Source organism: Elephantulus edwardii, unplaced genomic scaffold (genome assembly GCF_000299155.1).
Source record: "Elephantulus edwardii isolate Elephantulus edwardi_28Jun2011 unplaced genomic scaffold, EleEdw1.0 scaffold00043, whole genome shotgun sequence".
Classification (NCBI taxonomy): Eukaryota; Metazoa; Chordata; class Mammalia; order Macroscelidea; family Macroscelididae; genus Elephantulus; species Elephantulus edwardii.
Genome location: NW_006399793.1, coordinates 13578270 through 13590717, shown reverse-complemented (window position 1 = coordinate 13590717; position 12448 = coordinate 13578270). Strand labels below are relative to the sequence as shown.

Below are 12448 nucleotides of genomic sequence, written 5' to 3'. Positions count from 1 at the left end.
TAGAATCATGTGGTATGACATCAAAAGGAACAACATACGTATAACTGGAATTCCCAAACATGGGAGTAACAGGGATGTCACTGAGAAGATTGTGGAAGGAGTACTAGAAGAAAATTTTCCAGGTATTTTGAAGAATGGGGAAATTCACATTCAAGAAGCACAGCAAACACCAAATAGACTAGACCTCAAATTAAAAACATCAAGATATAATAAAATTATCCAAATTAAAAGTTAAGGATAGAATATTAAAAGTGTGTGAGAAAAACAAAGAATCCCCTACAAAAGGGGAAAGAATTAGACTAAGTTCTTATTTTTCAGCAGAAATCATTAAACTAAAAGGCAAGGGGATGGCATATACACAAAGTTGAAAGAAAAACAATTGCCAACCAAGGATCCTATATCCAGCAAAGCTCTCCATCAAATAAGGAGAAATTAGATCCTCTGAAGAAAAGAACTTAAGGAATTTGTGAAAACAAGATCAAAATGATAAGAAAGGTTAAGTCAAGTCCTTCCTACAGAGACACCAAAGGAAAGTGGATGAACCACAATAACCAGAATCAACAGAAAAAGAAACACAGTAAAATGGCAATAGTAAAAACCTGGCCCGACAATAATCACAATGGACTAAATGTACCAATTAAGAGAAAAAAGAATAGCAGAATGAATAAATAAAACAAAGCCCACCAATTTGTTGCCTACAAGAGATACATCTAAAAACGGAGAGGAAGACAGACTAAAAAAAAAATCAAAGGCTGGAAAAAAAATACCAAGCAAATGACAGCCACAAAAAAGTGAGTGGCAATATTAATCTCTTATAAAATGAACTTCAGAATGAAAACCACAATAAAAGATAGGAAGGGCATGACATATTAATGAAAGGCACAACAGATGAAGAAGACTTAACTTTGGTGAACATTTATGCTCTAAATGAAAGACCAGAAAAATACATAAAACAATCGTTAACAGAATTCAAGAAATAGTACCACAATAGTGGTAGGAGACTTCAACACAAACATTATCACCAAAGAGTAGCTCAACTCAAAAGAAACGTAATAAAGATTCAGAAGATCTAAACTATACATAGTATTCAGCGTACTGAACCCAACTAAAACTCAATACACTTTCTTCTCAAGTACACATGGCACATTCTCTAGAAATCAGTCACACAAATGAAAAAATACTAAAATGATACAAAGTTATCTTCTCAGACCACAATGCCATAACTAGAAATTAACTACAGGAGGGTAAAGCTTACAAAACCACCCATGTGGAAAGTAAATAAAGATGGGGGAAAGGACAAAAATGGATGTTAGAAGAGACGTTCAAACTTTTTTTTGACCATAGAGTAGCTAAGGATGGAAGAAACTGTGAAGTCAAACGGCTGAACAGAAGATTTCAAAGGCAACCTGAGAAGTCAAAATAAAGTATTACAATGAATTGTGGGGAAAATACGAAGGCAGAAAAGAGGAAGGATATGCTTAGCATTTCTCAAGCTGAAAGAACTGACCAAAACAAAATTAAAGCTTGAGTTGCAACACTGAAGGATTTTATGGGAAAAATACTGACCAATTCAGAAAGCATCAAAAGATGGAAGGAATATATATTATCAAAGTACCAAAATAGAATTGGTTGATCTTCAACCATTTCAAGAAGTTGCATAAGATTAAGCAAAGAACAACATTAACTACAACAGGCCAAATATCTTTTAAAATATAGTTTACATTGACAGGAATGGGAATTCTAGAACACTTAATTGTTCTCCATCGAAATCTGTTCACAGATTAAGAACAGTTCTTTGAACACAAGAAGGGGATACTGCATAGTTTAAAATTAGGAAAGTTATGTATTAGGGTTATATCACTTCTCCATATCTATTGGATCTGTATGCTGAAAAAAATCATTAGAGAAGCTGGATGACATGAAGAAGAATGGCATTAGGATTTGAGGAATCAGTGCTTTGGTAAGCAGCAGTCGATGCTCATGACTTCTCATGGAGAATAGACAATGACTCATAGTATCCCTATGAACAACAGACCTGACCCTTGCACTATCTTATGGCACTCTCAGCATCTCTGATATACTTGAGCCCTTTGTTATAGTCAGGTATCAATTCATCTCGTTTAAGGTGTGACCCTCTACCTTTCCAAGTATGACATCTTCTTCCAAAGACTGACCTATCCTATCAACATACTCAAAGCATGTGAGATAAAATTTCACCATCCTTGCCTGTAAAGAGCACCCTGGTTGTATTTACTCCAAGACACATTTGTTACTTTGGCAGTTCATGGTATATTCAGTACTCTTTTCCAACACCACAACTCAAAGGCACCAATTCTTCTGTCCTCTTTATTCACTGTCCAACTTTCAGATGTATAGCAAGTAATTGGAAAGACTAGGGCTTAAATTAGGTGAACCTTAGTCTTTAAACTGACATCATTGTTTCTTTGCACCTTACAGAGGTCCTTAACAGCAGATTTCCCCAATGCAACGCATCTTTGATTTCTTAATTCCTGCTACCAAAAGTGTTGATTGTGAATCCTGGAAAGATGAAATCATTGACAACTTCAAACTTTTCTCTACAGCAGAAAACTCACCAACTTAGATACACATCAGCTAGGAGAGGTTATTCCTTGGAAAGATCATCATGCTAGGAAAGGTGGAGTGTCACTGAAAGAAAAGACCTTCAACAAGTTGGAACCATACAGTAACTGGAACAATGGACTTGAGTATAGCAGAGATGGTAAGAATAAGCACCAGATAGGGCAAGGTTCATATCTATTGCTTATAGGATAACTAACTATGTGTTATAGTCTATTCTCAATGGCATCTAATAACAACAGTATTAGATAATTAAGACACATTGCAATTTAGCTATATACAACTGTATAAGGATTTTGTCTTCAGTCAGACTCTCTTTTAAATTTATATTAGCTTATGAAGCCAATATTATCCCAAAAGCCTGTGTAAGTCAAAGTCAAGTAAGTGGCTTTTCCTTAGAAGGAATGTGTTCTTATATTCGTCCACTGCAGAAGCAGTAAGCTCCCTTTATGTATTTTAATGCCCTTTAGATAGTCTCCACTTCATTATATTCTCTCTGATATTTTTGGCAGATATGTAAATAATGTGAGAGAAGGAAGGGTAATCCTCGCCCATTTGATTAAGTGCCTTTGGAAACCTCCCTTACTGGAGGATGAGCTATGGGTCGGTTCCTACTAGATGGTACACTATAATAACAACAACAAATAAATATTAGGAGTTCTTGCAGCCTAGTGGTAAGGAGTAGTGCTGATAACCTAAAGGTAGGCAGTTTGAATCCACCAGCTTGCTCTATAGGAGAACAACAGGCAATTTCCTTCTTTGAGATTTACTGCCTCTGAAAACCACTGGATGTTTATCTATAGGTCAGTTCTGACTCAACAACAACAAAATATTAAGAGAGGTTTGTACCATGTTAGATATGAAGCGAACTACAAACAACTAACACTTCTTACTGTATGTATTTTAAAAAAATTACTAATTTAAAACATAGGAAAAGACTTTGATTTTTATTCAGTGTTGACAGACTAATAGCTTTCAATTTTGATTATAAACCCAGTAATAAAAACTATTTTGTTAAAAGATCTATTTCTATGATAAAACTAAAGTGTGTTTCTTTAGCAGATTAATTGCTGAGAGATCATCACTTTAGTTACATAAAATCTAAATGGAAGTTTTAATGTTTCTTTTTTAGCTACATTGTAACTTATTCCCACTAGAGCAGCAACTCTGCTTTCAAAAGGGGTTATTATCTACACTTTTTCTTTACTCTAAACTGCTATTAGGAAAAATCTACAAAATGAAATATTACTATTGGAAATTCATACTGCATATTAAAATTTTAGATAATCTTGAATCCATTACTTAGTTGCCACTTATAATCTTAATATTTAATAAAATGTATTAAGCTGTAGAGTATTTTTACATAAAGAATACTAGTTACATAGAGTAATAATAAATTTTGTTGATGAATTGCTAAAATAGATCAAGGGATTATTATTGTTCAACTTCTGTATATTCAATGCATTTAAAAATTAGATGACATGAATTATTATTGCAAACTTCAGAAGCATTTATTGTAGAAATACACAAAATTAAAATGAATACTTAGTTCATTAGTCAATATAGACAAGAGAAATAGAAACTACATGTTTATCGGTACAAATCTGTATGAATTTCCTTGGCATGATTCTAAGCCTCAGAACACTTAGAATACATTTTTAATTGGAATGAAGATTACAATTATTTATAGGTACAATATAAATAAATAATTTTCAGAATGGAGACTTTTAAAAGTTAATGAAAACAGAGCTTAAAACCATTTTTTACTCTGAAACTAATTTTCACACACTGGGAAATATCAGAGGACCCATACTATATTTTTGCACAAGTTCTTTAAGTGAGTTTGGAGTTTATCAAGACTTAGAAAATTATCTGGAAATAATAAATTAATGCCTGTTAAGGAATGGTAATCTATAATGAATGAAAAATGAAGTTGAATAGGTTTAGAAAGATCTGTTGTTTTCTTTTTTCTGGGCTTCTTCATGAAACTCGGTGACTGACCTACACAACATTTCCAATGTTATCAATAAGGCCTCAGTGTGTACTCCAGGACATATTCTCAAATTCTCAGGCAATTCCTTAAGAATATTTGGAAGCTTCTGAAAGATTTTTGTATTTCTAGCATAAAGATCCAGTAACCAATCAGTATGAGCACTGGTAGACTCTTTAAAACTCTTACAAGCTATAAGCAGTTCACTGAGATGAGTTAACCCTTTGAAAGCTAAGAAGAACTCTGAAGATAAATTAAAAATGGAACAAAAATTAAGGATCATCCTACTAAGTAAAAATGAGCCAAACTCAAGTTGTTGGTAGTAAAAATGTTTTTCTGCTTGTGCATGAAAGTTTTCTACAGTGTCTTCTATTTTTGTAACAGCAAATAGTTCTTCCTTGATTTGAGGTGAGACTATGAAATCCAAGGGCAATTCTCCATTAGAGTTTCTCTGCTGTAAAAGTACTGGTCCTGTGTAAAAAGAAAATGCAAAATGTTAAAGATCTTTATTTTGTAAGTTTAACAACTGATTTCCCTCTTTCTTCACACCCCTCAAAAGCATTTAGGGCTCTGTAAACAATTAGTGTATATTAATTTATGCTGACAAAATTAACTAGCTATACATATTGACGTTTAATAAAGTTATATTACAATAAAACAAAATTTCAGTTGTCTAAAAAAGTTTGACTAAAAATACATGTTTTAATTAAACAAATAATACATAAGTATACATGAGAAAAAAGTAATGATTTATATAAAACTTTATAAATTCAACTTAAATGAGATTTTGAGTGTTCTCAGGAGAAATTAACAAAACATATTCATTTAAATTCTGTACAAGCGTCTTAAGGGTACCTCATGTTATCATCAAAAAGATATTACAGTATCCAACCCCTATCATGGCTAGTAAGGGATTTGGTAATACAAAAACTGCAGAGATAAAAAAAAAAAAACATTTTTCATTTTACTCTTGCTTATTTCAACTTTTAGTACTAATAACAAAATAACAAAAATCAAATGTCAATTATTTTGGATTACTTCCACTCATTATATCCAAACTAAACATATTTACTTAAAAAGTATGGTAGTAAAGATTATGTAGGAGGGACAACATAACAATAACTCAGCCTTGGGTCACACAGCAAACTAAAGAACTACTTTGTATTATGTGTCAGCCAAACCTTCAAATTATTAATTCACACCTCTATAATAATGTTACAAGAGTATAAAGGTTTTAGGACACAGTCAAAGTTCTCTATGATGTAACACAGAAGATATTTTCATAAAAATAACAAAATGTTTAATCAATTTTATCAAACATAATTAAAGGCTTGGATATAACATACATTTGACATGAAAAGATTAATCATTGAAGCTTTATGATTAATGCACATTTTATAGATAAAAATAATTCTAGAAGAAAATCAGATTTCTTTGTACTTAATTAGTATCTCAGAAAATTAAAAAGTTCCAAGTTTTTCCCTTGAAGGAAAAAAAAAAAAAATTAGGACCACAGGATAACAAAAGTAATTTAAAGTTTTAGAGACACATAAATTCTTAAAAAACCCCACATTTAAGACTGAGTGACTCACAATATATAACGTAGATTACAAAATATTAATAAGGCAAAGAAAAATCTATATAACTGCCAAAGGACCCTGACTTAACTCTTTGGAAAATGACATCATCTCACTAATTTCCTCTAAAGGGCCTAGGAAAATTCACCTTTGTTGTTAGAGGCCATACTTGACTGAAGAACTGAATTTCATACAATAGTGGGTCTTACTTTACTTAGACCATCTAAAGCAACGCCAAATATTAGGTTGTCAGAAATATGGTTGAGAAAAAAAAATAATACTAGAGTTCAGTAAACACACATGCACACACAGAGAGAGTAGAAGAATTGAAAGCTATATTGATTATGAAATGGTGTCAGTAAAAATAGACACATTAAGGCCTTTAGGGGGCAGAAGAAGACTATAAATAACCAAGTATCTTATACTACCATTCAATACAGTTAAACAGTCTTTTTAAGATGAGTATATAGTAATATATCTACTATATCTACATAGTAAGAGATATCTACAAAGCATGTCTTTTTGTTTGCATGTACAATCAAGTAGCTCTAATTACAGGGGAAAAATTTAACTAATGTTAAATTCTAAGTTGAAATTAGTATAAAACCAATAAAATAAGAAAGTTGAGTCTTTGTTTCTGCAATATAAGCTACTCATCAGTTATGTTTTATGTTTTTTTTTAAATAGAAAAAAATTTTAAAAATTTTGATGTAGAATGTATTATTCAGTTCAGATAAAGAAGAATGTCACTGTAAAAAGTTTGCTTGCTGATTAAAAAAAGAGATAAAAATGAGTAAAAAGAGTAGATATATATTAAGTGCAAGTTACCTCTTGAACAAAATCCCACAGAAAATCTTCCCATTTTAACTTAATTGCCTGCAAAATGTGAATGAAGAAAAGATATCCTTGGATATCAACAATATAGTCTATAAAGAAATGACTCATATAAAAAATAAGACTGACCAAGTTTGTAGTTATATACAAATAATGAGGCAAGAATTTTAAAAAATCCAAGCAATCACAACCAAATATATACATTCATTTATCTAAAAACTTTTGCAAATAACTCGTTCAAAAAACATTATGTAGGGATCTCTGGTGGTGTAGGTCATAGCGAGCTGGGATGCTAATCCAAAAGACATTATGTGCTTTAAATAAAACTATTAATATAGAAATCCAATATATCTAGTTAAAAAATACATTCTCTTTTATTGATTTAAATAGATATAATAATATAGTAAATGCATATTACAGAAAGGCTTTCATCCCTTCTGATAAAAGATGCTTACATTTGAGCAGACTTTTTAATCCTCACTTTAAATTATATAAGAATAAAGGCTTCTTTCAATATATCTCTTAAATATAAAGTGTTATCTACCTCTGAGGAATTCATCAGAAAAATGGATAATTTATCAAAAACAGTTTAGCATAAATGCACTCACCCCCATGCTGGAGTAGCAGCTTGCCAATTTCTACATGTCCGTTTGACAGTGCATCATGCAAAGGAGTCACCCCGTCCACTTGAGTGAGCAGATCTACCTCTGGACAACGCTGCAAAATTTCCTGGACACACACTGTGTTGCCATAGTTACAGGCTTCATGCAAAGGCGTCCAGCCAGCATTGTCTATATTAGAAATCAAGGCAAGTTTTAAAACAGCGAAAGTGGGACTTTTGGTAGTAAAGTGTGCATATTGTACTTCTTTTATCAGTATGACTTTCAAACTGCCTCATATATATACATATATATAATGTTTTGATAAATACGCATAGCCTTGTCCTTCTGATTTTTAGAAAACACATTACATTAAGGAAAAACAATTTAAAAATATAATGTTGGGCTCTAACTAACCTACAGATAGCAAAAAAAAAGCTTTATAATGAGTTAATACAAAGCAATAGATCATGGATTCCTTGGTTTTGGTAATTTTAAAGATATCTTAGATAAGTTTATTTAAATGATTTTTTTTAATATTGACATAGAACTATTTAATATGATAAATATGAAAACTAAATATCAGATAGAACACAGATTTACAGCTTACCTTTAACATTGATGTCTATTCCTGGTAAAGAAAGAAGAAGAATCAATTTTTCCACTTGGTTATTTATGCAAGCTTTATGCAGTGCTGTTTCTCCTGCCATAAAAAATTAATAGATTACTCCAGAGAAGACAAGATATTAACGAATGACAATAATCAAAGAGCATGAACTAGGAGATGTGGCCCCATGCCAGAAAATTATTTATTGAGTTTTCTTTTTGACTGGTTTAAACATCACTTGCATTAAAAAAAAACACAAAAAACTAGGGGGAGGGAACCTCACCAATCCAAGAGCTTCTGTTCTATCAGCAAGTCAGCAATGAAATTCTACTGCAAAAGGTTTAACACAGGCATTGTCTCCTCCTAGTTCAAGGTTTAAAGCTTCAATCCTGCTATAAAACCCCCAAATGATCAGAGAACACCAAAAATACTGGGTTTTACAGCAATGAAAGTTTTAGAGTGCAATTGCCCTCTCTTAAATTTATTCATGAACCTACGTTAACTGTATGGCTCTTTTTTACACAGCATTTATAGCTTAATTCAAATGAATGTTTCTGGCTAAGCACGAGTGCCTCTACACACTCAAGTATAATTCAGAACTTCAAATCCATTAACAGATGGTTTGCTGCTTCTCAATAGGCTGTCTGGCTTGGCTACAGCAGTACAGAGAGGGAGAAATGAAGGAATCTTAATATAAACACACACACGCACACACACACACACACACACACACACACATATACACACACAGGGTGGGGGGAATCCTTAGTACCATTTAAAGCTCAACAAGGGTGACAAATAGAGTAACAAGGTTTTAAGGTATGCTTTTTTGGGAAGAATGCAATTAATATATGCTAGCTAGAATTCATTCTATATCCATATCTCTGTTACAACCAAAATGAATAAGATGGAAGTGATAATTAGATGATGGTAAGGGAAATTTTAAAAAGTTAAATTGCTTAGGAAGCAAATGAAACACTGAATCATACTCTTTCTTGCTATAAAATACTAAGTAACACAATTTTAGAGTGCTCAGTTTTACGATTATCTCTGCAACTTCTACCAAAAGCACTTTTACATGCACAGAAAAGCTTTTGAAGTTGTTCTCCACCATTTCTCAGTTCTCTTCCTCCCTCCTAGTTCCTTCTGCTACTCAGCTTAAAGTCATTCATATTCATTTTATTTTCTGAGACAATAAAACAAAGAAAAAGTATACTGATTTGCAACATTAATATCTAAACTCTCATCTAATATAATTCTGACATTTTGAGCCAAATGGGAGTTATTCTGAATTTGTATGATGCAGTTATGAACTTACATAATTTTGAAAAATAACACGATTTCTGTCACTACTTTAACAAGGTCACAATGATAAACACAATTCTATTAAAAATACAACATAGCTCATAAATAAGAGAAACTTAGGCTTTACTTTGGCCAGGTAGAGTCCTGGAAGGTACTTTTATATTTGTAAACTAAGAGGTATCTATGTGGAAGAGGTGTTAGAGTGAATTATTACAACACTATTCTTGTTATTCTACCCTTTAGGTACTTAGGTTCCAGTATAGTTAGAACCAAAAGCCAAACACATTTCATAGTCTGGGCTCAGTGCCTGGAAGAAAAGAGTCCATATGCTTAACACAGCTATGTAACATAGCCTACTCCTCATTCTTTGTTCACAAAATGTCTAAGACTGAAAGAGATGAAGACTGACTGAATTATACTTTCAAATCAGAAAACACTGATTCTAAGCAGCACACGTTGAGATGGATTAGAAAAGTAAGGCGGGCAAATCTGGAATAAGCTCAACAAATACTATACACCATGTTTAGTAATTGTAAAAGTATGGAGAGAAAAGAAGAGAAGGAATACTCTTATATACGTCTATATTTATAAATGTTATGACCATTTCCTTTGTACTGATGACAGTTCAAGAAAACAATATGTTATACAAGAAGGTATTCTCAGTATTTTTCAAGATTTAAGTTAAAGTATTCATTAGGGTAAGTATGTTAAACCTACAAGTACTAACTAAATCATGAAAAGTTCTTAGCAAAAATGAATTAAGATACTTGGAATACCTTTTAGATTAGTTTTGTGAACATTTAGCTTTGTAATTAAAGAGAGGCAATTCTCCTTGGAATATGACAGTTCTCCTTCTGACTTCTTATTCAATCTTTTACATGATGAGGAACATTTAGTAAGGTTCAGCTCTCTGAAAGCAAAGTCAGAAATAATCAAAACTTGGTTTTCCAACATGACAAGCCAGTTTAAAAAAAAAAATACAACCTTCTTTTCAATTAAACCACCTTACACATTCAAATCTATACTTTCTATTTTAAAATTTGTTTAAACTGCTTAGAAACAAATTTTAATGTATTTCTTTTCACTTTGTTAAACCTCACATTCATATCCATCATTGATAGTTCATGAATATGGAATGTAGGGTAAAAAGAAAAATGGAACAAGTAAACCTCTGGGAGGGAATATGCAGTAAAAAATTAAAATCAAGATATAGGCCTTTACACCCCATTTTATTCTGAACTGCTGCTATGTAGCTTTGAGATGGAATCAATCCATGGCTAACCCTCCACTGGGTTTCCATGGGCAGAAATCATGAGAGGAGATTGCCCAACCTTCTCCCACAGAGTAGCTGGTAGATTTGTGCCTTTGGGATTGTAGAACAGCTTCTTATCACTAGAACTCATTCTGACGCTATCTGCTGATTTTTTGAAAGAAAAAAAAAATTATTTTTTTGTAGAGAATACTTCAGGTTTTCAGAGTTCTTACAGATCAGGTGTTTACAGGAGGGTTCTCATTTTGAAAGTTATTATAATAAGAAATGCTGTTGTTATGTGCCTTTGAGTAGATTATGACCTACCCTATGAATAACAGTTCTGAACCCTGCCCTATCTTAAGCTAATCTCACTATTTCTAACATACCTGTCTCCCGTGCCACAGTCATGATGTTACTTCATCTCACCCAAGGTTTTCCTCTACTGAAATGGCCTTCCAAGCATAATGTCCTTCTCCAAGGATAGTTGCCTCCTGACAACATGCCCAAAATGTATGAGAATTTCAAAATCACTGCCTCTAAGGAGCAACCTATTTTACCCTCTCCTGAACAGACTTGTTTGTTCTCTTGGCAGTCCATGGGAGGTTCAATACTCTTCTCTAGAACCACACACAAAAGTATTAATTCTTCTGTCATCCAGCTCCCAGATGCACTGCAAGTAACTGAAAAGATCATGGCCTGGATCAGGCATACCTTAATTTCTAGACTGATATCATTGGTCTTTAGCACTCTGAAGAGGTCCTTGACAGCAGATTTTCCCAAAGTAACTTGTCTTTTGATTTCCTGACTGCTAGTGTCAAAAGAGAGAGTTGACTGTACAGCTAATCACAAATTAAATACTTGGGAGTAAACCTAACTAGAAACACAACAGATATTCAAATAAAATTACAAAACATTACTACAAGAAACAAAAAAAGACCTGGAGAAATGGAAGAATATACCTTGCTCTTGGATAGTAAGAATCAATATTGTGAAAATGACAATCCTACCAAAGGCAATTTACATGTTCAATCCAATACCGATACAAACACCAATTCCATTCTTCGATGAGATGGAAAAGGTAAGCTCCAATTTCATTTGGAATGGAAAGAGGCCCTGAATAAGCAAAGTACTCCTTAAAAAGAGAAACGAGGTAGGAAGCATCTCACTCCCTGATTTCAAATCTTACTATACTGCTGTGGTGGTCAAGACAGCATGGTACTGGTACAATGATCAATGGAACAGAATTGAGAACCCAGAAATCTACCATCTACCTATGGTCAGGGATGTGTCCTATCTCCATACCTTTTCAACCTATATGCAGAACAGATTATCTGAGAGGCTGGGTTCTATGAGGAGAAGTGTGGCGTCAGGTTTGGTGGAAGATCTATTAACAATCTGCGTTATACAAATGACACAACCCTGTTTGCTGAAACTGAGGAGGACCTGAAACACCTGCTGCAGAGGGTCAAGGACTGCAGCCTTCATTATGGATTGAGGCTCAATGTCAAGAAGTCAAAGATTCTCACTACTGGACCAACCAATTGGCAGCATCAGGATGGATGGTGAAGAGATTGGAATTGTTAACAACTTTAGTCTGCTTGGCTCCATGGTCAACACTCTTGACACCAGTAGCCAGGAAATTAAAAAACGTATTGCAATGGTAAAGTCTGCTGTTAGGGACCTCTC

General features: G+C 33.1%; 1 protein-coding gene across 1 annotated transcript in view; it reads right to left on the bottom strand.

The window, feature by feature from the left end:
* Nucleotides 1-4541: 4541 nt before the first annotated feature.
* The window catches only part of LOC102864430 (ankyrin repeat domain-containing protein 32-like), a 68159-nt gene continuing 60252 nt past the window's right edge, over nucleotides 4542-12448 (bottom strand). The window contains 4 exon segments of the mRNA XM_006885390.1: nucleotides 4542-5059; nucleotides 7608-7790; nucleotides 8209-8301; nucleotides 10287-10420. Coding sequence (XP_006885452.1) covers nucleotides 4542-5059; nucleotides 7608-7790; nucleotides 8209-8301; nucleotides 10287-10420 — 928 coding nt within the window.